The sequence below is a fragment of the Urocitellus parryii genome, chromosome 6 (genome assembly GCF_045843805.1).
Source record: "Urocitellus parryii isolate mUroPar1 chromosome 6, mUroPar1.hap1, whole genome shotgun sequence".
NCBI lineage: Eukaryota > Metazoa > Chordata > Mammalia > Rodentia > Sciuridae > Urocitellus > Urocitellus parryii.
Window position 1 is genome coordinate 186,052,945 of NC_135536.1, and position 27,876 is coordinate 186,080,820.

Consider the following 27,876-nt stretch of genomic DNA (forward strand, 5'->3'; position numbering starts at 1 on the left):
AAATTTCCAAATGGTTCTTGGTATGTGTATAAAATGTTTTCAAAAGAAAAATAATTAACTCCTTTTAAGGCAGTTTCCCTTTTTGTATATTGGACAGCAAATAGATTGGTCCCTTTGAAAGCTTTCATTAGATAGACAGATTGACTTTCCGACACTCAGGCAAAGGCCTCAGGCACAAGATCACAGACCGGACCAGGCCAGGCGCTCCCCTGACACAAATGCATCTGAAGGAAACGGTAAACCCGCCATTAAAATTAATACCAGGACTGCAGGATGTTCTTTAATCTACACAACTGCTTTATTGTACAAAAAGTTTCCAGTGACAGTAAATTAGTTCTTAAAAAAGGACAAAAAAGTCATTTTGGATAGAAGCATTTCACTAATTGCTTTATTTAAGCATACAAGAAAAAAAGTCTTATCTGACCAATTAGGTTGAAGGGTTTTATTACCTTTAAGAAGCCATTAGCTGGGATAAAACACTGCAAGCACTTGTGTCAAAACAAATAAATAATGCTCTCTCAATTAGCAGAGAGAGTGGTAAATCCGTTAAATTAGAGACGCGTACTGCTTCACGTGGCATGGCCCAGCCAGCACCCACCACCACCACCAGAACCAGACAAACAAGAACAACAGACAGCAGTTTTCAGTTACAATCTCAGGGAAGACCATAAGCTTGGAGAACGGACACAACCACTTCCATTTGAACTGGCCCTGGACACTTGGAAGAGGGCATGTATATAGGTTAGGCCTGAGGGTCCCACAGGGCCCTTTCCAGGCCAGGGGAGAGTGGCCCGGGCAATCGACACCCCCAAGGCCCAACCACTGAAAGGAGCTGTGGCCAGTTAAAGGTCCACCTCTTTGCAAGGCAAAGTGCTGCCCTGAGGTACCAGGCCATAACAACTGGTTTTCTCTTAACTTCCTCAAATGCTACTTATCCCCCTCACCCCTCCACCCCCGCCCCCCAACAGGCTCAACAAAAAACACAGTGGTTTGAGAACCAACAGTCAGTGCACAAGCTCTGGGGCTAGCACCTGGCTGAGCCTATCGGCCTCTGCCCCTGGGACCCCAGTCACAGCAGCAGACAGCGGGGCTTGGCCAGCACTGCCCTGGCTGCAGACAGAAGGGGACAGTTTCCCCTTCTCCAGGAGGTCCTGAAAATAAGTTCTAATCAGGTCCACTATGGTTTACGGGAGAACCCAAACTACCCTATTCAGGGCAATAAATATTTATAAATAAGTGGAGAGCCTTTCTAAAAGGGTCAATTTGCTTCAAGGGTTGCAAAGACCCTACCTTTTTAAAAACTTTATCATCAAGCACAGCCTCTGTGGATTGCTTCTGAGGCAAGACCCCTAACTGGGAGAGCCACCCCACCCCACCCCACCACCATCTGACTGTGGGGTCCCAGAGGTCTCTAGAGTCCCACACCTTGGAAATGAGGGGGAGGCATCCATTCCTCTTCCTTCGTAAACATCTGCCTGGGAACGGCAGGCACACCTGTGGCAGCCCCTCACTCCACCCTGCCTCAGAAAGAGGAAACCGGAGGCCGCCTGGAGGCAGACACAATGAGAGAAGGGGAGGCCAGGCCGGGGCTGGGTGGTAAGCCCACGATTTGTTTGGATGACTGGAGTCTAGCTTTGAGTGTATATTTCTGGAAACCACTTCAAAGTCAATTCTAGAGAGGCATTTTATGTGACCGGTTCAAGTAAAATGTAATACATTTAATGGGGTCATGCTCTTCTTAAAAACTTTAAGAGAAGCAAAAACAATGAAAAAGCTATAAAAAAAAATTACACAAAGGCCAGTAAAATTACACTGGTATCAATTAAAACTGGGCAAGTAAAACTCAAACAGCCTCAGTTTTCAGAGTTATTACTGCCCCCAACCCCCGGCCCCAATTCCTGGAACACAGAGGGAGACACTACAATGACACAGCGAGGGAAACCAAGTCCCACTCCCACGGGTGAGGGTTTCCCAGTTGCCGCCCTCGGGAACAGGACTACTTTCCCAGCATTGCTGAGTGGCAGCAGAAGAGCCCATAAATCAAACCACTGGTGGAAGATTTTACTTTGAAATGGAGTGATGTTTGGTTAATAATTTGAGATCCACTAATCCTAAATGGGGTGACCCATTTAAAATGGCCTCTGTGTAAATTCACAGTTCATTAGATGGAGTCTGGTTTGAACAGGTCATTATGTGGTTAGTATGTAAGTGATGGAGTGAGGACGGCCAGGGACAACCAGGACACACCGGCTCAGTCTGTGACATTCATGACACAGTCAAGCTTCCTCTTAATGGGAGGTTGGTTCAAATCACCAACTTTTCAACTGAGATGGTTTTGCTTAGTAACCCCTTTTGATTTACAGTAGAAATGTGCAAAAATTTTAAATGAGGAATATTCTATTTACAATTAATTTAAACTTATGAAGCTGTTTTAACTGGCCCATCTAAATGTGTTAATTAACATCAATGATGGTTTCTTATTTTTCACACTTTGTTACTCTGATCATTAGCAGTGATGGAAAAGCTAAATTAAGTTAATGGGGAACAGATTATAAATTCTTAAAGGACTTCTTGGTTTGTTTCAACTGGAAAATATAGAGAGAAAGATGAAAAGGCATTTTTGCCTCTACTCATAAATTTTTGGTACCAAATTTCTTAAAAACCACATGGTTTAAAAAAAATTTTTCCAAAAATTATTTTAACATGCTGCTCAGACTTGACTGCTAAAAAAATAGCACGTAGACGTACCACACTGAGCAGCCACAGCAGTGCCAGAAACATTCAACTCACCTTCACTTTGTAAAAAATATGAATTATAACTGAGCACAGAACCAACCTCCACCCTGTCACAAGAGTAAAGGTCCTCGCACCCTGAAAGAGATGAAAACAAAGGCCCACTGCCTCCACTCGGGGCGCCAGTGCAGTGAGGGGCAGCAGCAGAGGTGGACCCTGCACCTGGTGCCCGTACAGTCCACGGATGCAGCTCTGCAGTAGCCGGGGGTGTGGGCTGAGCCCCCACACCCAGGAAATCAGCGCAGTGGTGTGAGAACCCTACACTGCTAGCGAGACTTCACACCCACGAGGACAACAATGAGGACGATGGTGACGACAAAGAGTATCAGGATCACCAACATCTTCCGGTTCTTCTTTTGGTACTGCTCTGCCTACAGGGAGAGGAGGAAAGAGACAGTCATTTCCCCAGAACCCAAACCCAGTAGCCTTGCTTTCTGGAGAGGCTTCTGACACTTTCTGCATAGCAAGTAGCAATGTGTCTGCTAAAGACCAGGCCACATTAGTCAACCATCCCTTGGTTTAATCATGGACTCGGGGAAACATTGTTGGGATCTGCTGTTAAGACAAAGGCTGTAGAGATGCCAAAGACTGTGCTTCTGGATCTGGGTGCACCTGATTTCCCCCAACTCTGGCTTCCTCAGCCTCATAGAAAGTCCCATGTCTAGACACAGGTGCATATCGCCTTTCCTGTGAAAGAGAATAGAACGTACAGTTCCCATAACCAGGAGGTACAGAACAGACGGCAACAGACGGCTGAGGCTCATTTTCAACCTCCCCTAAACTTAGAAATAAAAAACATTCATCCTCTGAAACAGAAATGGGTTAAACGTGCCCCATGGCTGTTGTGAGTAGAGCCCACCTGAGGCGAGCCCTCCCAGTGCCAGGTGCTACTCAGAAAAACGGAGGAGCTCCCAAAAACCCAGCCTGAGGAGGCCCATCTGGGAGAGCTCAGAGGGAGCACTACATAACCCAACATGCCTGAGGTGCAAAAATGCCAGCACGCCCCATGCCACTGCCCCTGACAGCCCCTGAGAAAACCTCTTCCTATGCAGGATAGGAAGGCAAGGGGCCAACATGCACTCCAGGGAGTACAGGCCCCCTCCAGATCTGCAATCCCAGGTGGATGAGGAGAACTGGCGGGGACATAGTTTTTTCTGTCCCACCTCCATGCCCCCTGCCTTCTTCCTTGGTGAGCCCCCCATCCACTGGTGGAGCCCCTTCTCAACTGAGAGGAAATGGCAGGACAGTGAAGTGACTACTAAGGCTCAGTCATCCTCAGAGGAGCCATGTGCCAGGACATAGCTGCCTGATCCCACTGCCCTCCCCTGAGGGACCAGGGTGCACCCCTACTGTCCTAATGAGTACACCCAAGCCTAGGGCCAATACCCAAAACATACCAGAAGGCCTCTTGCAATAAGGCAGACAATACAACCCATGAGGACATTTCTAGTCCCCCTAGATCTGTTTATTCCTGAGGGGAGGTCCCCCCCCCCATCCTTTTTAGAATGCAAAACATGCCCCACTCGTTGTTATTTAAGAAACTTCAAAACCAATGCATAATGCAGCAGCATATCAGAATCTGGTATCACACTGTGAAGAACTAAAGTTGATTTTTACTTTAATATACAGGGCTTTGCAACTGGGTTAATCTAAATACTTAAACAGCCTCCGCAAGGGCAGGGCATGCCTCCCTCTCATTGGGTGCTGCTTTCAGTCCCTCCTGTGCCAGCCATGGCTAGCACCTGAGGCAGACTATAGACTGGGCGCTCTGTAAACCTGTCATTCGTGTTAGGTGGTCATCTGGGCTGTCTGGCAACTGGTTTTAGAACAGTAATATCGTATTGTGTTAGAGAATTGGGAAAAGGCTCATTGTGTGGCTAGGAACACTACTGAGTCTCATAATACAAGGAAGTGGACACAATTTGTTTTATCTGTGAAGCACTATTATATTCCTTTAAAAGAAAACATGTGCACGTAATATTCGTGGCATGAGACTTCTAAGATGTTTCCCACTGATTTTTAACAGAAAGAAATGAACAAATATCATGAAAACATCCTGAAACAGGCACCTCATCAGCAAAGAATGAAAGCACCAGCGCTCACACTCCCACAAACTCCCTCTTCTCCAGGTAATGCACAGACTTGGCGTGGTCAGCAGCAAAATGGCAACAGCATCCCGCAAAGCAGCTGGAATGAAATGGTGGTGTGCGTTGACACAACCACAGAGAGCTGGCCATGCACTGGAATGCCAACGGTAGCCATGGTGGACATCTGTGAATTCTCTCACAAACTCTTCAGAGTTGCTGACATTTTCTAAAAACTCCCAACCAATGGAAGATGATATTACCTTGTGAAGCTGTTTCAATCCATCTTCGGTTTTGATACAGGACTGTTCAACATTATAGTCAATTCTATCAAGGACTGTACCCTGAGTAACAAAGGACACACATGCAGGATCAACAGTCGCAGTGGGGGAACTGAACTTTGAATACAAGACATGCAAATTTATAGAAAGAATCCACCCTGCATGTTCTGACCACCTAACTATGTGGCTAGGGGGCTCAAATGGAAGTGCAGGAGTCGACCCTCAAGCAACATCAGGTACTCCAGCCCAGAGTGCAGGGTTAGTTTCAATGAAGACTAGCTCATGGAAAAGAAAGACTTGACAACTTGAGGTTTTTGTTTTTGATTTTATTTTTTTTGGATTTAGCCAATGTCTGATACACTGTATTCAGACTTACTAGGGATTTTTAAAATATAGAGTTCAATGGAAATAAGCTCTGTGCAGCAAAGAGACAACTTTGTTGCTCAACCTAGTCATGACTAGATCTGCTCATTGACCATTACATCTACAAAAGTGAACAAGATTCTCCACGGGTCAGAGCAGAATACGGAAAGCTCCAATCTACCAACTAAAATTTAAAATCTAGTCTCAAAAAAAAGTGTTTTTAATTGTTTAATTTCCAGGGTTCCTATAGGAAGAAGGGGACACTGGGCTGCAGGGAGGGCAGGACTCTTATTGGAAACATGCTAGATCAGGAGAGATGAAGGTTCACTGGGAAGCACAGGAGTAATTAATATAACTGGATCTCGTGTAGCCTGAACACTCCATTCTGCAGTTGGTTTCAGGGGGATCAGGACCCAAATCCCTGCTGGCAAGATAATAAAATGCCCTAATCAGATTTTAACGGTGAACAACAATTTAATTCTACTTGGAAGCTGGTGATTCTAAGCGCCATCACACAATAACCCGCCAAAATCCGAGAGGAAATCTTCTCTATTGCCAGAGTTAGGGCTGGGCTTGCTCGGTCCCCACAGTAGTGGGCTCATATCAATGCCCTGGGGCAGAAGCAGGGAATATTACAACTTCTACTTATTTCTTTTTATCTGAAAAAAAGTTCATTAATATTTTTATAGAGAAAGACAGCAGCCAATGTAAATCACTTGTAAGTATATACCTACTATGTATATTTCTGTACACATGCACACAGAGCACAGTTCAAATCTTTCCCTGATTGAAATACAGGATTCAAAGGACTTCGGAAGAAGGATGCACATCACAGCAGGAAACTTCACAGATGGGGAAGGAGGACCTGCATACCTGTTCTACAATCATGGCTCCTAAGTCCCTAAAGATCTCATTGAGGTCAGAGATGGACTGCACGATCTGACGTATATCTCGCTCCCGCTCCTCCACCATCAGCGTGTTCTGCTCCACCAGCACCAGCTGGTCGTCTGTGAAGCCCTAGCGAAACAACAGCATGGAATTTCCCCACTGGGAAAGCTATGGCACGCCAGCTCAGATATCATTTAAAGAAAACGAATTCTGAAAATATTTCTATAAAGCACACGACAATAAGCACTTATTTTTCCATAATAGGAAAGATCCAAATTCCCCCAAGCAGCGGGATCTATGGCACTGTCACCAAAGCAGGGGACATAGAAAGAAGCCCAGTCTGTAGCCATGCAAGGGCTCAGGGATGACCCTGTGCTTCCTTGGGTTCTTCCTGAGAAAGCGGGGTAAGACTGCTTTCCTAACAGTTCTGGAAACCAGACTACAAGGTCTCTCTGCAGGTTCTGGAAAGGAAGAAACAGTGTGGCTGTTCTTCCGCCTGCTGCAAAGGCTACCTGGTGGACATGGGAGTCAAGAGCACACTGCATCTGCACTGCACTGCACAGGAGTCGAGGTCTAGGACAGGAGGAAACCGAGGAGTGCCTATCACAGCAGTCACTTTTGCAGCCCCTTCACGTACCCGATCATACAGAGTATTATCGTCTCCATCATCCATTAGTGGTACTGATGTATCAAAAAAATGCTGGGATCTTTCCTCTCGATTCTTCATGCCTATCATAGATAGGAATCCACTTTACTCGAATATGTAAACCATTCTGGTTACTGTTCCACCATTAAAAAGGGGAAATCTAGAGTAAAACTCAACAGTCAAAGTGGAGATCTCCTAGAAGCTTCAGAGAAGCAGCTCTAGGGAGGGGAGGAGGGCATTAATACATGCGAGGGTGTGCCAGCCTTGAGAGACCTTTAAGACAAGTCCCACTCTAGCTGTGCACAGCTCACCTGATGCCAAGACAAAACGACACAACCATCTGAGAATCTCTGAGTGAAACAGAAATGGTCACTCTAACTGCTATTACAAAACATTAACAACAACAACAAATCAATATTTTCTCTAGGAGCATTTCTATTGAGAATCTCAAATAACCCTAATCAAATTTCAGAGGCAATACAATTAAAATACAAATATTATCAGTTGTCAGAGGGAAGGGAAAGAGAGGTTGTTTTTTTTTTTTTTTTTTAAGTATGTGGGGACTTTATTGGCTGGTTGCAATGGCAAAGTAAAAACCCCATTTCCAAGGTAAGTAGAATGAGGATATGACTGTTTGGCTTTGAACTGTTTGGGAAGAAAAGGTATGCTGAACAAAGTGGTGGTGAAGGCAGGAAGTACTTATAAGCTATTCTCAGAAGGTTTGTTAGGCATTCTCAAATACTTCAGTTGTTATGTAAATATGTGGCTTCATGTGATGACAACTATTTCTTTTACCTATTTATGAGCAGTTCCCAAGCTTCAACAGCTAGAAAATAGCAATTTTTTTTCAACACGCTAGGATGATTTTCAAATTCCTCAAGTTTGAGATGGAATAAACATTTGCTTAGATGTCAACTACTCTAGGATCCTCTGGTTAACCTGGGGAGGGGACCTCCTTTTGTTACAAAAAGCATGAATGGAAAAGGTACAAGGAATAAATAGAGAAAGAGTTGCAAAAAAGAAACAAAGAGAACAAAAAGTAATTCTTTTCTCTAAGTCCCTTCAGTAGGGCAGGCAGCACTCACGTTTGAGGTAGCCCGACTGTGCATGCCGGAAGCTGGTGGACAGCTCCTGCAGGGCCTGTGCCAAGGAGGCAACCACATTGCGTAGCAGCCGCTCTTCCTGCTCCGAGCAGGCCCTGCGGGCCCGGCTGGGCAGGGCCTGCACAGCACGCTGGCACCTGTGGAAGAGCTGAGAGAATGGCCATGCTCAGGGCAAGAAGGCCTCTGCCACATAAAAGTGGGGGAGGGCATGCTGTGCCATGTAGCAGTGCAGGGAAAGCTGCGGGGATGGAAACCACCTGTAGCTTCACTTGTACACCCAGGAGGATGCAACTGGGTTCCCCTTCCCACATCCCTGTGCCTGTAGTGAGCCCCACACTGCATGTGACCTCATGCCATTTTTACCAGCTACCCTGCTATCACTGCCCTCTTCTTTAATTCCCACGCACACACCGGAAGGCAGGTACTAGCATTGCCGTCATTCCCACTTTTATAGGAGAATGCTGGAGTTAGAGGGATTCATGGAGAAACCAGTGTTCCCACGTTAGGATACTTCTCCTCTGAAGACAGGCATGCAAGAGATTCAAACAAATAAAAATACAAACACTAATGCTTAAACACAGCCCATGGTAGTTAAAAATTATTCAGATTTAACATTTTATAATGAATCCCACTATTGTGTATAATTATATATACCAATTTTTTAAACATTTATATAAAAAAATTTAGCATGCTGTTTTTTTTTTCAATTATGAGAATGTATTTTAACATAAATTTTTAAAGCACTAGTATATAAAAGAAATTGTATATTTAAAAATAAAGATTGAATTCCACACTATTCTGAATTTAATTTTTATTTAACTAATACATAGTAGCACCTACTAACAATTAAAAAATAGTCCCCACATCTCCAGGTCACTGCACCCATATGTTGCTACCTGGTGGGCCTCAGGACCACTATAAGTTCCTTTGAGAACTTCAGGCTTGGAAGTGAAACTCTAGAATGGTCCACTAACTGGTTTAGAGTGGCAATACTGTGTGGCTTTTGAGATGGCCTCAAGGAGACTTGGCCTGGCCATCAACTTCCCAGGATCCTCTGTGGTCTCACCTGTGTGATCTCTTGGGTGGTTATTTCAATGGCGTGTTCCTCCTCACTGCTGTCATCCAGGGTGGGTCTGTTTAAATGCTTATCGTGAAGGCTGGCTAATTCCTTCATCTTCTGTTTAATCCGGCCAACATCGTATTGTATCTGAATAAATGAAGTCACCAGAGCTCCATGATGCCTGGCAGGTGTCTAAGTCACTGAGACAACTACACTCAGAACAGAGCTGGGCCTTCAAGTTACCCCGAAATTAAACATCGTCCTTGAATAACATTTCAATTTCTTTCTATAATTCAGGTGGTTACCACTAACATGAAAACTGAAGCCAAGGGCTGGGGCTATACTTCAGTGGCAGAGTGCTTGCCTCACACCTATAAGGCACTGGGTTCAATCCTTAGCACCACATAAAAATAAACAAAATAAAGTCATTCTGTCCTCCTACAATTACAACTACAAAAAAAAAAAAAACCCAAACCAAAAAACAACAAAACAAACAAATAAACAACAACAACAACAAAAAACTAAAGCCAAATCATTAACACATACTTTTCTTGTGTGGTATGTAAAATGAATAAACCCAATGCTTAAGTATTTCATCTACAGTCACAGTAGTTTACATGGCAGGTATCTTAAAACATGTTATTATTACTTAAAAAAAAAATGAGATACTGAGAAACTCTCATTCAACTTACTTCATCCACTCCATCCACCCATTTCGGAGGTGACCTCTTTGTCACACCAATTGCTGCTTCTGGGTCTAAGCTAATGCCTGACACCAGTGCCATACGGTCATCAGCAAGCTACAGGAAAATAAACGGACATTAAAATTTTTTTGGATTCAGTTTAGGTAAGGAAACTCTTCCTCCCTTTTAAATGTGGCTCCCTAAAGAGCTATAGAAACATAGGAGTAAATGCACTTGCCTGTATTATAAACTTGCTTTTGACACTTAGGATTTGGAACTGTTTTCCTATCTTTTCATGCATCAGTTCTTAATTTCCTTGGGCATACTTGTGAACATGAATCTGACTTGATCTGGCTATAGAAATGTAATGAAAAAGTCAACAGAAGATCCTTAAAAGAAAGGCCTCTTAGTACCAATCTACAATAGAATGGCATGAACCTCAGCAATTAATGTGAACAGATACAAGTAAAAAGAAATCCTAGGCTATAAACGGAATACAACATTTTAATAGTAGCAAGGTTTATTTACATCCACTCAGCTTATTTTGTAAATAGTATTGATCCAGTTATCTCAGTCACGAGATCATCAACCATGTGCTAAAGCATGTGAAAGAGCTGCCTGACCCAGGCAGTCACCCACAGGCCAGAGCGATGCTCGACACCCGCAGTGCAGTCTCACCGGTCATTTCTCTCCCTACTTAGAAACCCAGAGGCAACATTCTCCCTTATTTTGAAATGATATCAATATTCCTTTTCTTTTCTCTCTCTTGCTCACTTTTTAAGAATGGGAAGAAATCGCAGATTTGCAAGGTTAAGCTTTTTTTTTGGGGGGGGGGGAGCTGGAGGCAGTGAATGGGTTGAAAAGATTTGGAGGTGACCTCTGGAGCTCAGAATTTTTAAATGGCAATTTCAGAAGATCCCAATGAAAATCAAAATATTGGAAAATGGTCTATAAAAGTCTTTTATAGATAATACTCTTGTAAATTTCTAAATCATACTGTAGAACTAGGTGAGGAATTTCTATTCCTTTCTCTCTTCCCTTCAATTATCTAAATTCATTTTTTTATTCATCTGGCAAAAATTTATTTGCTTACCTAACAATAAAGAAGACAAAATTTTAAAAACCCATAGGTAAAAGAAAACAAATATCACATAAGAAAAAAATCTAGATTAAAAGAACTCTTCAAGTAATAAGCCCTAAATACAGAACAGGGCTCATAGCAAAATGCCTAAAAGCAAACTGGTGTCTTTGCCTTCCAGACCCCATGCCTCTCCAACCTGGCAGCCAGGCCCTGCCTTGCTCTGCACTGGGTATCCTCTGTACCACGGGCACTGCATCCACTCAGGAAATGAGTCTTGTGCAAGGACCACACACAGACAGGACCAGACCCCAGGACTAGCCCAGAAGGCCAGGAAGCAAGGATTCAGTCTACTGCATTGATCCAAGGCCTAGAGCCACAGGCCCAGGGTTGCCTCCATTCCTAAACAAATGGTGCATTACCCAAACCTGCACTGTCTGGGGTTGAAGTGGTAGACTCTCCATCACCTCCATTACCACCTTTTGTTTGTTTTTAAGAGTTCACTAATAGAAATTTCACATTCTTTTTATTATTTCAATCCTCACAAAAACTAGGTGAGCTAGGAACTATTATTCCAATCTATAAATACAGAAATTGAAACTCAGAAAAGTAGCTTGCCCAAGGCCACAGAGCTATTATGTGACAGATTAAAACCTGGGTCAGCTGAATCCAGAAGACCCTTCCACCCTACAAGCTGCCAATCACTCTGGCAGGTCCATGAAATATAACTGCAATTTGCTAAGAAAATGAATCAGGACAAGCCATCAGATTAAAGCTCAACAAAACCCAGAACTTTGATTCATTCCCCAGCAACTGCACAGGCTCCATAACTGTTTTAGGAAAAAAATGGTCTCTTCTACCAACAGGCTGTGGAGCAGACACAAAGGTGGCCTGCCTGCAGACAATCAGGGGCAGTGCTGGTGACTGCTCCATGTTCCTGATCCAGGGCCACAGAGGGGCACATCCAACTTGGTGAAAGACACACTGTCTAAGGCAGAGGGACAAACCACATGGTCACTTAACGGCACACTGACAGTGTATGCTGAATAGGGAATAACTTATAATAATAACCTGAACTTATACTCCAGCTTTTTATACTAAGCAAAATCTAAAATTGCCATACCTTTTGATAAGCCACAGATTTTCCACTATACCACTTATCTAATCTACCATATGTTATTATTATTATGCCATATTTCAATACAGCAATAATGATTTATGTATAATGATTTATAATGAACAAAATAAGTTGACCTGTTCACACTTTAGCTTGATATACATCAAGCTAAAATTTACTTGTACTGTGACTAATACTGTTTTATCTAAACAAAATATTGTAAACCACACATAACAGCTAAAGTGGATCCAATTCTTTTAAGCAAGTTAGATGTAAATCAAACCTGGGGCAAATGTACTTTTCTAAGGGTCCTAAAGAAGCTGGCTAATGAGGCAGTCCCTCCAGGAAAGCTTGGTCACCAGCCCACCCAGTTGGATGTGAGTGTTCCTGCACACCACATCAGTAGTTTGCCAATGAGAGAACAGCTCATTCTTTGGGATAGCAAACTTCAAATGGCCAACAATTTGTCCCCTTTTTGATAGCATCTTCAGCCATAACTCACCATGATAGAAATGCTGCCCTACTGAGAAGAAATGTATCATTTCTTATCAGTACCAATTGGTAATGTACTATTATAAAAGAAGACAGGATATTTTGGGAAGGAAAACAATTGAGAATAAATGTCAATTACTTGAAACAAATATGAACATAAAAATACATTTTAAGTCTCAAATAGTCACCCTTTCAACTTCTAAAAATCTCACTTGCCACTTAAAAACACGTTTTCTTGTTTGCTGAAATTCCAGCATACATATCCACTTTCAGTTGCCATCCTATTCCACACAGACCTTAAAAAACTGTAATTTTCATTTTATTTATTCTTGCCTAATTTCAACATGATCCCCCTCTCTAAAAATACGGTGTTGGTTAGTAAAGCATTTCTTAATTAACTTGTGCTTCTTAAGTAAAAAAAAAAAAAAAAAAAAAAAAAAAAAAAAACACAACACCTTCCCTTATTTTTTAAATAAGAAAAAATTGTTACAAAAGCTGTAGAGCAGGGTGTGGTGGTACATGCCTGTGATCCCAGCTAATCTGGAGATTGAGAGCATTGAGAGTTCAAGGCCAGCTTGGGCAACTTAGCAAGATTCTGCCTCAAAACAAAATAAAAAGGGCCAGGGATGTGGCTTAATGGTTAAGAATATTCCTAGCATGCTCAAGGTCCTAGATTTAAACAATTAAGAATTTAAGAATGCTTATCTCTTTAACTTGGGGTTGTCCTCCAAGAACCATGGAGTATACTACCCTAACCTGTGGAAATGCAGAAAAACTCCAGCAGAGGCTCAGACAGCACACTTAAGTGACTTTCTTGCTAGTCTCATCTTTTGCCCTTGATCCACTTCAGATGTGGACATTAGTTCTGTTAAAGAGCACAGTGTAGACAACTTCCTGATCTATGGAAGGAACATGCTCACTTCCTCTCTAAATCCCACTTGTGCGTGCAGGCTGACTTAGTATGCTATAAGATTAAGGACACAGCACAGCCTCCTAGGGATAGGGAAAGTCAGTAAGCTAAAAACTAAACCAAGCCCGGCCACGATGTACTGGGATGAGGACAACACTGACAACTCTGAGCTGCCCGGAAGAGGGCCATTTACCAAGCACAGAAGGACACTAAAGACTGCAGCCCAGACGCTCAGCTTGCAGGAGGCGTGCACACTGCAGAGCGGCAGCACCATCCTGAAACTCCAAAGCTAAAAGCCTGGCTTCTTGGAGGGGTGAAAAAGCAGAGGGATGAGAGAATTGAGTGTCAGCACTGTGTATTTTCAACATGTGCTGATTTAAAAACAATACTGTTCCAGATTATGAAATGACAAAATACTTTTTAAACTATAAAAATATAGAAATAAAAAAGTTGGGAATCACCCACCCTGACATTAAACATCATTAGTTTCACTGATTCTTTTTTCTTAACTAACCCTTAACCCTTAAGGAGCAGGGTTGGGGGTGGGGAATGGACCAGCCTGATCACAGGGACTTTCTCAAGGCCACACAGACATGACTAGAGACCTGACCCAGGCACCAATACACCACCTGCCCCTCCCCAAGCTATGTGGTTTGGGGGCCTGACATTTATATCTTGTGATTTTTTTTTTTAAGTTTCTCTATTTTGAATTTTTAAAACCCAGCCATTTGGGAGATGACTTGTCATAAGCAGATGAGAGGAGGAGGACAAAACAGAGGCCAGGCACTTCCCTGGCAGAGAGAATGGCAGTACTGGATCTCTTCCTCAGAGGACATCTTGTTGAGCATTTTCTGAGAATGAAGGTGGTGTCTCCAGGGTTCTTGATTTGAGTAGTAGAGTGACCAACTGTCAGAGTGACCTACAGAAAGCCCTGGAAGGAACAGGCTCTGGTAGACAGAGGCCTTTTCTGTGGGGGCTCAGGCAGAGAGACACCAGGGTGAAGCCTACCCTAGCCCAGGAGGAGTCTGAGTAGACCATCCCAGTACATCCAGCTCCTGGTTCAGCACCTGGCACTTCACAGTGATGAACACACAATTAGCTGGATGAATCAGCAGTAAATGAGTGGGATGAATGGAAGAGGTAAATAAAACAAGTCATACAATTCTGGAAGCTACACTCCATGAAAAAACCTAATGGTGCTGGAGGAGGAGAAAAAGTGGCAAGTGAGACACACAACGGGGTAAAGTAGCCACAGGCACCCCAGGTAGACAGGCAGGAAGAGTTTGTCACACTTGCACTTCCGTCCATGAACAGAGAAAGGGCACTTGGGATCTCTGGTCACCAAAGGCTGAGCCTGGGAAAGGAAAAGGGCCCGCTAGCTCAGACGGCACACAGGCAGTCTCTGAACTTGCTGACTGAAGAGGAAGCGGGAAAGGGAAGATGGGTTCAGAGGGCTGACCCTTTGGCAACCAGGGCCACTGTGTGCCTCCCATGCAAATGCCCCTTCACCCAGAGTCCTTCCTGTATTTGCTTTTGTCCCTCATCAGACATTGCCCTTTGAAGGTCACAGGTTTTAACCTTACCAACTGCTCAGTAAGGAGTAACATCTATTTTATATTACACTTATTTTAAAACTGCCTGCACTATGTGCCTCAGAGCCTTAACAGTGCTGGAGTTTGGTCAGCAAAACCATCCATGTCCACTGCACCCCAGATATCCTTAACTTCATTGTGACCTCTCCCCTCTGCAGACCCAGGCTGGGTGCTAGCAGGGAAGCTCTTGAACAAGGCAGGAAACTCCCACCAAGGACTGGTGGCACCTGCTCAAGGAGCTTCCAGCTGAGAGTATGCTTTAACAACTGACAAAAGTCACCTGTGCACGTGTTGAATGCATCCTCCGCCAGAAAAAAAGGGTGTGCAGTAGAAATGGAATGTCCCTTCCAGTCCCAGCTTCTCTTGGGAGATATTCACTGCTAGTGGTTTTGTGTGTATCTTTTCAGTTTTTTAAAGTACATACAAGCATAAATGTGAGTTATTTTCCTTAAAAAAAAGTGTGTGGGGTGGGGGTGAAAGGTAAGATTCACATTACCCACGCTGCTTTGCCTGTGGCTTCCTTCCCACTAAGCATTGTGGCCAGGTAGACAACTTGGGGACTGAGGACATTGTAGGATTTATTTAATGGGCTCCTAATGAAGGATATTTCAGTTGTATACTAGCAACTAGTTAAGGTTTTCTGAATTTTTACATAAATCTTAGTCTATCAGGACCCCACATGTTCTGAAGGCAGTGGTCCTGTTCGAAGCTCACTGTACAAGTCTATAACTAAAACCAAAGAGCCCTTCCCCGCAGTCACTCATTGCAAGAGTCATCCCTGGGGAGAAGTGCCGAGATGGATGGGTGGCAGCAGTGCCATCTCATTTCCCTCGACCTTTCTAGGAGAGCTAGAAGGAAGGTGCCTGAGCACACACTCCCTCCACCTGCTGGGCGAGATGTAGTGCCCAGCTCCAGAAATGCATTCCACATGTCATCCCAGACACAATAAAGTAGGAAGACATTGGAAGACCCTGTGGGGGCTTCAGTCCCACCTCCCTGGACTTCTGTCAGGCAGCATGTCCTCCTGTGCTCTACTTGAGCCATAGTATCACTCCCCTCTAACTTCACATTTCAAAAAACACTCAACTTTCGCTGTTTCCAATGGTGAGACACCTCCCAAGAGGTGCAAATGCTGCCCCACACCTCCTTCTAATCACCAGCTCATGCAGGGTGAAGACACTCAACAAATCTAAGCATCACTTTTGTTAGACATATTATAATCAAAACAAATGCTAAAACATATATAATGTCCACTAGCATTTTATATATGAGCAAAGACTTTAGGAAAAGGAGGTACTTTATAAACTAAAATCACCTCACATGCAAAAATATCCAAAACACAGTACCTCATCCAGCTCCTGCAGATGTGTTGTTGCCGTCAGGTGGGTCCAGGTAGGGAGAGCAGGAAGAAAGGCATGGGGCAGACAGACAAGGCACCGGCAGGTGAGAAAACAGGTGTTAAGCAACTCTAAATTGACTAAAAACAAAGATCCACTAGTCAAGGCATTTAAAACTGTTCCCTTCTGATTCTTGCTTTCTAAAAAATAAAAGCTGCATTAAGATATATTTTTATTTTTATTAACTGTGGTTGCTTTGTTAAAGGAAATAGGATATAAGAAACAAATAGTTGTAAAAATTAAAATACAATGGAAATAAACACTTTGTTTTCACTAAAGTATACTAGTTAAACTGTTTCATAAATATCAAATATCACATACCATGCCACATTCTAAATTTTCTGCGGAAGATTAAATAAGAGAACAAGCTAAGATGTAACGTTACTGTGTCAAATAAATGTATATGTTAACATATAAATCAGCCCTGCAAATGCAACAAAATTAAAAAATGAACAACCCTCAAAATTGTCTACTGCATTCAGCTATCTGAGCGACCCCATGTGTAAGAGCTCTACAAACAAAATCCCACAGACATGGCTTGATCCGTGGTCATGGAGAGCCGAGAAACCACTCTTTCCCGGGAAAACACAGGTGGGAAAATAAAAGAAAAATTCTCAATACTTGCTTGGTATGTATTATTATCAGTCTAGAAAGCACACAATCATCTATAAGGCTATTATAAAAGCAAGCAAATAAGACAAAACAAAAGATAAAGAGAGCTGTCTGTGAGGGGGATTGGGGAGGGGGAGTTGAGCTTCTATTTCTAATAAAGATTCTTTTTAGATCAACGTGGAACTCTATCTTCTGAATAGACAGTTACTAATGACAGATAATCTAAACAACTAGGTCTTTTTTTTTTACAGTATTGATCATGGAAATAATTAGTGGTGAATTGCAATAATCAACTGTGTTGATTTTCTTGTTTAGCAGTAAATTTAGAAAATTAAAAAAAAACACACAAAATGTTCTCACTTAAAAATTAATAGTGCAAATGAAGTTGGTCTATCAGGATCAAAACACGACTACACAATGATAGCAATAAAATGTACTCAACCCACACTTCTTAGGTGGAACTTCAAGAGGTGACATTCTAGAAACTTGAAAACCTTCCTCACTCCTACAATTTGCTGGGGGCAAAGGAGAACGGTATTTATAAATACATGCCCCTCACAGTTGTGCCAGAAGATACCGGGAGAAGAAAGTGTCAATGGAAATCTGATCTTATTTCCTTTTACTTTAAAAAGGAAAAATGTTTGTTTTATAGTTTAACATTTCCAGCAAGAAAGCATGACACCTTTTATCAATAAAACTAGATGCAAGCCAAAACCCTAACCATGGCTGCTCCGACCTCTTCCCGCTTTGCAGCGTTTAATCTTTGAACAAAATATCATCGCAAACCCCGGTCAGGATCTCTGCTGTGCACTACAGCCTTCGATGCTGGAGAACACACACCCTGCTCTTTTGATTTCTACAATTATTAGATGAGAAGAGGTAAAACTGCAACCTGAGATTCTAGGGCTACACACAACTCTTTTCTTATAAATAAGAAAACTAAGCTTCAAAATGCATTGCCTAAGGTCACAGAGCTTGCTGATGGTTAGGATGGGGACAGCCCCAGTGTCCAGACCTCTTTCCATGCCATCCTCGGCCTCCCTAATTTTGTTAACAATTCAGGACTTATTGTAACAGCCAGCTGCCACAGCACAGGGATTAAATTCAGAAGGCCCTCTTTTCATAGAGCCCCCCCCCCATTTTGCTACTTAAAAACAGAAGGCTTTCAAAACCCCCTGTCACAAAATTACCAGAACATTTAGTGAAGATCTGAATGAAAACATTGAGAATCACCACCAGGAAAAAACAAAATACAGCCGAATGAATACATGTTTCTACATATCTACACCTTCTAAATCTTTATAATGTCTAAATCTTAAGTTTCTGACCTACCAATGGCATGAAATCAAGCAAATATTGAAAACTCCTAGTAGCATGTGGAATTTATAGTCTAAAAAACTTTCTACATAAAACTGAAAAATAAGTGGAAACCCATCTGTGTTTACTCAGGAAGTCTGGAAAAGTTGAGCAAAATGAGTTGGAAATACAGGTCTATGCTATAGTGATATTTACTTTATTTCCATTACTGCCAAAATAAAAGCTTGCTTCACTTTTATCCAACAAAGTACCCTTATTCTCAAGTAAGCCTCACTGCTCAAATGGAACCTTTAAAAGCAGAAAAGCAAATAGATCTAAAGAGAAATATACAATGATTTCATACTTGGATTCTAAAGACAGAGAACTGATTTTCCAACAGACAGCCTGAATAGGGCTCAGAACCTTCACTATGCAAGTTGGAACTGACTAGGGAAGGCCACAGAGATGAAGAAAGACTGGTCCAGCCTATTGCAAGGAAAGAAATGCACCTTAACAACAAATCTTTACATTTTCCAGGGTCTGCAACCCGTGTTCTAGAAAACAGCCAGCACCAGTGTGGTCCAGGAGGTAAGAGCATGGGGCTCTAGCCACATGAGCTCAGTTCCACCCAGAGCCCCCCATTCATGAGATGGGTGATGCTCGGCCAACTTCCAACCCCTCTATACCTATACCCATTCCAGTATCACAAGCACCTAGGAGGTGGGGCACTGTGAGGATGACATGAGGTTACTCAAGGAGAGGGTTCAGTGCAATGCCGGGCACACAATAAGCACTCAATAAAATCTTAGCTAATATTATAGTCAACACTGAATAAGGAGCTTAGATTTCTTTTACCTAGAGTTAATCCTTATTTTCTTTTCTTCTTAAAGCACATATTTTATTAAAAATAATGTGCTAGTTTTAAACTAAGACCAATTAACTCAAGCTTCCATTTATAGATTATGCATTATTTTAAAGCAGAGCATAGATTATGTGGTAAACCCTACCAATGTAGCTCCAGCCCTGCATTAGATTCATTACAGGAGATCAAAGAAAACAAAAATCCATACAGCATCTCATCAAATGAACAGCAGCTCAACTTCCACTTTTCATTCATTCATTCATTCAAGACTTTACACTTTTTAATGATTCTTGAACTTGTACATCTATTTCAGTTTCCTGAAGCCAAACTGCCTGGAACTGCTTGTATGAGTGGCTATCTTAAAACTTACACTCAGCCGATACCACGTCAAAAAGTTATTTCTGCTCGGTATCAGGGCTACTTCTCAGGATTTTTGTCAGTAAACATGAACGGACAGCCACAATACTGTTATTGACTATGGGTTTTTCCCTTTTCAAAATACTAGTTGCTTTGGTTGGGAGAAACAACAACAACAAAAAAAGCTATGTGCTTTGGTTGGGAGAAACAACATATTCAAAAAGAACTCGAGAAAACAACTGTTGAATACACAGGACTACTATTAATTCAAACTTCTCAATTTACAAATGAGGCTCTTGCAACAGAGTGGGACTCCCCTGAGTTCCCAGACTAACCATCCACAGCTTTTTCCTTTTATTTCATGCTGCCTTGAGGCACAAACATGACGGGGTGCCCAAAACAGAGTGCAAGAGAACGACCCAACAAGTGTGTTTTCCTGAGACTAAAATCAAACCCCAGTCTGCTTTTAACAATTAGTTTTACTAATATTAATGCAACAAAATGCACTAATAAGTAGAATTTTGTTCAGTTTTGGGCACTGAAATTTAAGAAAGATACAGAAAAACTAGACCTTATTTCTAGGAAAGAAATTAAACCATGCGTCTGAGCCGGGACTTCTAAACCTAGGGTAAAAAAAAAAAAAAAAAACAACACACCGGGGGACAAGGCTTCAGGGTCTTCATGCAGAAGGAGAAAGAGCCTTCCTGTGACACAGACCCTAGGGGAAAAAAAGTAAAACAAGGACTACAGGCTGGGAGACATAGACATAATCGAAGTCAATAAAAGAAAAGACGCTTCAGTAGTAAAAGGTATGGAATGCCGAGCCCCGCTGTCACAGAAAGTGATGGGGCAAAGGCAGGCAGTTGTCAACAATTGGGAGATATTGGGCCAAATGACTTTTTAGTCCCTTCTGGCCCTTGAAGATTTTCATTTTGACGCGGTAACAAAAGGTTTAAATTCCTGCTTATCTGTGACATATTTAAATTCCTGCTTATTTGTAACATACTTGCCTGAATGCTATAAAAAATCTCAATGCATATATAGGTACCTACAATAACCCCCACTACCAATGAACTTCTAGCTTTTTCTTCAAATTAGTATTCAAAGAAATGTGGATTTAAATTTTGGGGATAAGTATTAGATGTGCTTTGTTTTGAGTAGTCTGTGAAACCACATACACACAGATGCCACTTTGCAATCAATTTCTGCAGTTTTCCCCTCAAACAGGGTTGTAAAAATCCAGCATTACATTTTTTAAAAAAATCAATTATTTGAAGTAATTCATTTTTAATTGTGCATAAGACAACAAATGCACCAAAATTAACTTCTACAGTTTTTATTCTAAGTAGGAACTTAAAATTTCATGTTACAATTTCAATTTTTTAAATTAAATCTTGTGTTTAGTTACTTCCCTTTTTAATTATCTAAGTTTAGATATACACATTTATAAATTGTCTCTTTAATTGTTTTATTTTTCTATGATAAACATATTTCTTTTAAGTTTTTATTTATTACTTTTCAAACAAAGTATGTAAAAATGGTAAAATATCCTCTTACATATTCATCTGTAGACTTCACAATTAACAGCATTTTGCTTTATTGGCTTCCTCTATTTTTGAGGGAAATTAAGTATTTAAATAAGTAACAGCCGTTTTGACATTTCATTTGGAAACATTTCAGTAGGCATCTCTACTAAAATTAACAATATTAATTATTAGTTATAATTCATCAGTATTTCTTAGTATCTCGTAAAACCTAGCCCATATCAAATCTGACAGATATAGTTTTGCTTTGATATACGGCTTTAAAATTATCAAGTCAGAAATGAGGTTTTAAAATATTTGAGCTAGATGTGCAGTGAGGAACACTGAAAATCATAGTTTTTAAAAATCACAGTTTTTAAAAAATCACATTAGCCATGTCTTTTTCTCCAAAATATTTATAATTTTTCAAATGTCCAGAAAAGGTAAAAAACGGCAATCTCTACATATATTCACACCTGGCTATATTTGATTCTGTGTGCGCAGAAATGGTTTCTGTGAAATCACCCGTAAGCAAACAGAAGGTGTAATACTTCGCCCTAAACACTTCAGAAATTGATGGCACGAAGTGTCTAATGTACACAATCAAAATTCACAAATGTGCTTTGTTTTAAAATTCTAACTTAGGCAAACTAATTTTGTTAGACTTCAAGATCTATTTTTTAGACTCTGAATTGACTACACAGATATTTGAAATGATCTGATTGTTTTTAAGGATCAGAAAAAGATTTTAAATGCTCCCACTAATATAGGCATATAACATTTTCAATGGTGTGACATAAAAATATTTTTAATGTTCTGACTTAAAACATGTGTTTTTGTTAGATTTAGAAATCTACTTTCAAGAAACTGAATTAGCTAAATATATCTATACATTTCCCGACATATCTATTTTCCCAAAATTGTACACTTCAGTAATTTATTTTTAATTATTTTAGTTAGTTTACATATTTAAAAAAATTTTGAAATTAGAAAAGCATTTTAAAATGTGGTTTGACTCAGAAATGTACTTTTAAAAAGCACCCGTCTCAGACACCAGGTTTTAAAATCATCAGACTTAAAGATTAAAAAAAGAAAGAAAAAATTCTCAAGTTACACAAAGGTTCAGGGTGTGTTGAATTTTATAACTGAAAAATTTAAAATGATGTTTTATTAATTAAAAGTGAGACCCCAGAAGCATTAACACGGGTTTTAGTTCCGTGTTTTCCCCCTACAAAGAAGCATAAAATCAAGTCATTTAAGGAGCATGCAATTCTTCCTATTTAACATAACTAAAGACCCATTGAGGAATTTCATTCCTTCAGTTTCTGCACTCTATTTCTTGGCTTATTTCAGGACACTGTTTTCAAAATTAGCGCTAGACATAGCCTGTTTCTGTGCTTGACAGCTTTACTTTTATTTCTGTATAATACCATTTCTTTCCTTTCATAAATGTAAAATGCCTTCTAATTCTCATGTAAATAAATAGAAACCCAATATATCCAGTCCTTGCTTTCTATGCTTTTTGACCAAAGTTTACTCCTTTTATTCCTGAAAGTGCACACATGGCTTAAAATCGCTTTTCAATGAGTAATATGGCTAAAGATATTTTCCACCACGACTTACAAAAACGAAAAACTGTATTGGTAGACATGTCAATAATTATAACATTTGCCATAATTTTTCTATTTAGTATTATGGATAAATAATAAAGAAAAAAATTAAAAGGCAGTACAGCTACTATGAGGTGAAATAAACATTGGATTTCAAAGCTCTCTTTCAAGCATAATCCCCAAGAATCAGATCTTGGGGTTACTGTTCCCCTATGTTCCAGTTGTTTCCATTCAAACCTAGCCTGGCTAGAGCAGGAAGCCCCCTACTAACACGAGCTTTGTATCTTCACTTTTCAATTAAAGATATTACAGAGCTAATAATCAACATTATTGTTTGAATCACCCTGACCCGCCCCCTTATTTAAAAGAGCAGTAAACTGAGGCTCAGAAAAGGAAAGTTAGCCCCATTAAAAGCAACCCTAAAACAGTAATCTTTCTAAGACCTTGCTTTAAAAAAAAAAAAAAAAAAAAAAAAAAAAAAAAAACCTCATGTTAGGCTAAGTGAAGGTTCTGGTTAATAAAAATTTAAAAAGAACATGTGCTATTTTGAGAGGTTAATTTTCACATATACATCATGTTTTTTAAAAAAGTTCGAATGCAGGGGAAAGCTTAATTTCCTGTCTGGGAAATGGAAAATGAAGAGCCTCGCACCTCACAGTCGCACAAACATGAGCCCCCAGGAAAAACAGTGAAGCAATTATTCATAGGGAACATGGCCACACAGAGGGCTGCGAGGCCATTAAAAGAAAAGGGGTGGAAAACACACACACAACAACAACAACACAACTCCTTCCTCTTTGGGGGAAGGGAACTGTTCACTTGCAAAGATTTGGGTCTGCGATCCCGCAACTCAAGTCATTAGGGCCCAAGTGAAGCCCACCATGAGGGCGGGGGGAGCTTCAAACAAAACAAAACAAAAAGAAGTCTTCAGAAAAGCCCAACGCTTCCAAATCCAAGTGTTAAAACATATGTAAATTGGAAGCCGCCGGTCTTGCAGTGACGAAGGCGGGAGGGGGGAGGACTGGGAGGGCTGCGGAAGTGAGAGGGCGAGGCAGAGGTGGGGCAGGGGCCTAGGACGGTTTCCCCAACCAGGGTTATAGAGGCCCTCTGACCCTAGCCACGACACCTTGCATTTCCGTATTATTCTTAGTCTTATTGTTCTTCTTCTTCTTTTTTTTTTTTAAACAGAGAGACAGACAGAGACAGACAGACAGGCGGAGCCGCAGTGCACACGGTGCGTGTGTCGGAGAGGCCGCCAGGAGACTCACCGCAGCAATGCTACGTGAATGCAGAGGGCTGGAGGTGGTGTGACTACTCACTTGCTCGGCTAACAGCTGCCGGTTTTGGATGGAATTATTCCGCAACAACAAGAAAGCGTCGGTTAAACGCCTGGTGGCCATGTCTCACCCTTTGTGACCCCCCACTCAGGGTCCCCCCGCCCACTGATAGTCTTGATTGATTCACTTTCTCTTGGTCTGGCCTAGCCGGCCCACCCTTTCACAGAAGCCTCTCTTCACGAGGCCCAAAGCCGAAAAGCGCAGCTTTGCGCTCCGCCAAAGCGCAAAGACCCCTCCCCAAATAACCACCTAGGCTTTCCAATTGTCTGACTCCCCCTACCCAAGACCTGACTTCGATCTCTAAGCACTTGAATCCCCCCAATCCTTGCTTAGCGGGCCAACGTCCCAGAGACCCCACCCCAATCCAACCTTCGATCTACAAGCGTCTAACTCGCCAATCCAGCTCGGAAGTGGGAGGGCCTGAAGCCCCCTACCACTCTCAGTTGCTGAGACCCCCAAAGGTCCTGGCCCCCGGGCCCTAGCGCGGGTGCTGCGCTAGGCCCCGCCCTGACGCCAGGCGCCTCGCCCCCCCACCCGCGCGAGGCCCGCTCTAGGTTTCTGTGTGGACAACCCGAAGCAGGCCCGAGCCCTGAACTACAGAGCGCCTGCAGCTCCCTACTCGGCAGACCGAGCTTGCCAACGCTCAGCCCGACCTCCTGACCCCTTCCTTTCCTGAGTGGCCTGGTCCTCCACTGCCAGCAGGCTGCCGGCCTCCAGGAGGTCAGCAGGGCCTGCCTCCCCGGCCTTTTCACGCCTCTTCTCCGGCTCCCTCCATCCCCGGATCTGACTGTAGCCCAGCCCCGGGCCGTTTCCGTGCCGTGGTCCCGGGTTCTGGCGTCCCCCCTGGCCCTCTTCCTGTCCGTCCCTCGCGAGTGCCCCCCTGCGACGCTCGCAAGCTTTGTTTGCAACGTTCCGGGAGCGGGAGCTCTTTGCCCCCCTGTCCCTTGCCCCCCTGCCCCGGCGCGGGAGCGCTCCGCCCTCTCCCGGGGTTCTCTCGGGGCGCTCGGTTTCCCTTTCTCTAAGTAGGCTCTGTTGCTGAGACCGAAGAGCCGGCCAGTCCGAGCCTCGGCAAAGTGGCCCCCACGCTGCGAACCGCCGCTAGGGGCCTTGGCGCCCGCATTAGAGTGGAAGTTGTGCGGCAGGCAAATTTGGGCTCCAGCAGGGCCGCGCTGGCTGCGCGGAGCGGGGGCGGGAGAGGAAAAGTGGGAGACGACTGCCTCTGCAGGCCGAGCACGCTCCACTGCAGGCGGCGGCGCGACTCGCTCGCTCGCTCGCTCGCTCGCACGCTCTCTCTCTCTCTCACACTTTTTTTTTTTTTTTTTAACTCTGAAAAAAAAAAAGATGTATCAGAAAAACAACCAGAGGGGAAAAAAAGGAAGCGCGTGCTCCAGGCCTCCCGGGCCGCGCCTCCCGCAGCAGTCGGGGGTCTTGGGGGCACCCACCCTCCCAGCTGCGCTTTCTGTAGGGGGCACTGCTGGGTTGTGGTTCTCAAGTGGAAAAGTTCGCAGAAAACTTTGACTGCCCCCCGCGAAATAAAGCCCACTTTGTCATCTGACTGTGCCCGCCTGCCTGCCGGTGCTCGTCCAGCCGGATTCCAGGGCTCCGCGGGGCCCATGGAGTCCCAGCCGCTGGCGCCCGAGCGCGGTGACGCAGGCTGGCGACCGCCAAACCCGGGGCGGTGCGGACCCGCTGTTGCGTACGTTGAAAATTTTCTCCCGCACGCGCAGGTGTCCCTAGCCTTCCCGCGGGAGAGGAGACACGCAGCCAGCGTCCGCAGCTTCCTTCGGCCTGCAGGGAACGCGCGGGAACCGGAGTTTTTCCTCTAAAGGAGACTGTTTTTGTGCGTTCTTCGTGTAACTAAAAATTATGTAACAAGTATCTTTGAGGCAAATAACACAATGCATAAAAGAAAACCGAGAGTGCCAGCGAACAGGGTTGAGCGCATCGATGGCCAGGACAGGCTCCAGCCGAGCGCCGCGCGCCAGCGCGCACAGGGCGCACAGGGCGCACAGGGCGCACAGGGCGCACGCTCCCGGACCTTTAGCAAAGGTAAATCCGCCCATGGCCCGCGGCAGTTCCTGCAGCGCCCGCCCAGCTGGAACTCGCAGGGCGTGAAGAGGCGCCCCTGCAAAGCACTGGCTTCGCAAAAGGCAAGCCGGGAGCCCTGCGTGGACCCCTAGGATTAGCGGACACCAGGGGAAATACCTGCCCATCAAGGAAGAGTTTGGTTGATTTCCCCACCAAGATCTGACCCTAGTCACATGGCCAAGCCTCCTCCCTCTTCAGGGGACTGGTATTGGTAAATAACAGCTGGCATTCTGCATGAACATCAGATTCGAGCCATGGTCCCCATTCTGCTTCATTCACTCCAGCTCTTGTCCCCTTGCAAAGAATGGGCTTGTTTACTTGTGCCTAGAACGAGGCCTTCCTCCTACGCAGCACTGTGTTTTAGTCATCTTTGTACCCGCTGCCATCTCGTCCGGTTTGCTACAGGCTTGGGATAAATGCCTTTTAAATATGTACATGAATGAATGACAGAACCGAGATGTAGTCCCCAGACTCCCTGACCTTTACCAGTGACTCTAAGCCTGTATAGACCTTTTTTGTTAAGAAGGTTGGGATGGGGGGAGAAATGTTGCGTTTTCATAATCCCTGCAATCCATGCCCTGCCTGCCTCTCTGGGGTTATTGTGAAGATCAAATAAGATAAGTGAAAACACTGTGTAAACTATCAGGTGCTGAACAAATATTACATAGGATGGTTATTCATTCATTCCCTCTATTCGGGAAGCTTAACTAAGTAATTCCTGGTATTGTGTTTCAGTAGATGGCGGTCATCCTTCCTGGTCAGTCTTAAATATTTATTGTGGGACAGTCTCGCTCGCACATTTGGGAAATCAATCAAGCTTCATTTCTTTGAGAGAAACGAACAGTGTTTGCACACATAAATAATGAAAGAGAAATCCTTTGTTCCCCCAATATCCACCCCGAGCAACCCAAGAGCTCCGGAGCACAGAGAGGGGGAATTGTCCACAAGATAGGCATAGCACCCTGAAGGCCACATCCAGGCAAGGGGCTATGTGCATGAGATAGTGCTGAGAAAAGGGGCGCCCCTGAGTGGGTATGCACACTGCGGTCACATCCATGTACGCCTAGACCCACGTTGGACAGGAGCCGGGGAAGGATGTAAATCATTATATTTGAATGTTCCTTGGCTGTTTTATTTTCCTGTCAAGTGGCTTAAGCTTGATTTTTTTTTTTTTTAAGCATTCCCTCATGGCCAAGTATGTGTTTCCTTGGAATTGAAATCTAGGTTGATGGTTTTATATTTTAAAAGCTTTCATTGTGACTCATTCCTGGCCTGGGCTAGGATTCTGTAATACTCCCCAAGCTCACAGAGCCTTGGTGTCCTGTTTCTTGGGCTTTGTACCCACTTTCTAACATTTTGCTAATGGATCCAAGAAGTCACTTTTGGGGACAAGTGTTTTATTGTGTGTTTGACATTCTAATCAGTGCAGAAAGAGACCATAAACATGGACTTTTCCCAAAGAAGCCAGATGACAGGGGCAGGGGAAGGTTTTTGAGTGCTAACAGGCCAGTGGTTAGACAGTGACTGGGCAGTGGGAGACTCCTACCCATGGTGAGCAAGTGTCAGTGGGCCCCATACAGGCTGAGCACAGAGTAAGCCCTCCAGCAATAGCCATGTGATTTATGCCACAGCAGGCTTGCTGTAGGAAGCTCAGGAGGGTGCTCCTCTTCCTCAAGGACATTGCACACTCCAAAGAGGAGAGCA

At 43.3% G+C, this 27,876-nt stretch overlaps 1 protein-coding gene across 5 annotated transcripts; it reads right to left on the reverse strand.

Annotated features, from left to right (window-relative positions):
• Nucleotides 1-1,707: 1,707 nt before the first annotated feature.
• Nucleotides 1,708-24,917, reverse strand: Stx16 (syntaxin 16). 5 transcript variants are annotated; one of them, XM_026412242.1, is made up of 10 exons: nucleotides 24,738-24,916; nucleotides 24,016-24,081; nucleotides 10,140-10,255; nucleotides 9,911-10,018; nucleotides 9,225-9,365; nucleotides 8,141-8,306; nucleotides 7,047-7,138; nucleotides 6,395-6,538; nucleotides 5,141-5,221; nucleotides 1,708-3,164 (listed from the first exon to the last, which is right to left on the reverse strand). In XM_026412242.1, the coding sequence occupies exons 3-10, from the start codon at nucleotides 10,200-10,202 to the stop codon at nucleotides 3,060-3,062; spliced, it is 900 nt and encodes a 299-aa protein (XP_026268027.1). In that variant the 5' UTR covers nucleotides 10,203-10,255; nucleotides 24,016-24,081; nucleotides 24,738-24,916; the 3' UTR covers nucleotides 1,708-3,059. The 5 variants fall into 5 exon arrangements, with proteins under 5 accessions (XP_026268027.1, XP_026268022.1, XP_026268021.1 ...); XM_026412237.2 differs by lacking the exon at nucleotides 10,140-10,255 and adding an exon at nucleotides 16,437-16,448 and having other exon boundaries at nucleotides 24,067-24,917; XM_026412236.1 differs by lacking the exon at nucleotides 10,140-10,255 and adding an exon at nucleotides 16,437-16,448 and having other exon boundaries at nucleotides 24,016-24,917.
• Between the last annotated feature and the right edge of the window lie 2,959 nt (nucleotides 24,918-27,876).

What these genes read in the sequence shown, in the direction of transcription:
- Stx16 (XM_026412236.1), bottom strand. Translation starts at nt 24,147, where the DNA reads ATGGCCACCAGGCGTTTAACCGACGCTTTCTTGTTGTTGCGGAATAAT. An exon ending in CCACCCAAGAGATCACACAG is followed by an intron (nt 8,307 to 9,224) that starts GTGAGACCACAG and finishes CCATTCTCTCAG; the next exon opens with CTCTTCCACAGGTGCCAGCG. An exon ending in GATTGAAACAGCTTCACAAG is followed by an intron (nt 3,165 to 5,140) that starts GTAATATCATCT and finishes CTCTCCCTGTAG; the next exon opens with GCAGAGCAGTACCAAAAGAA.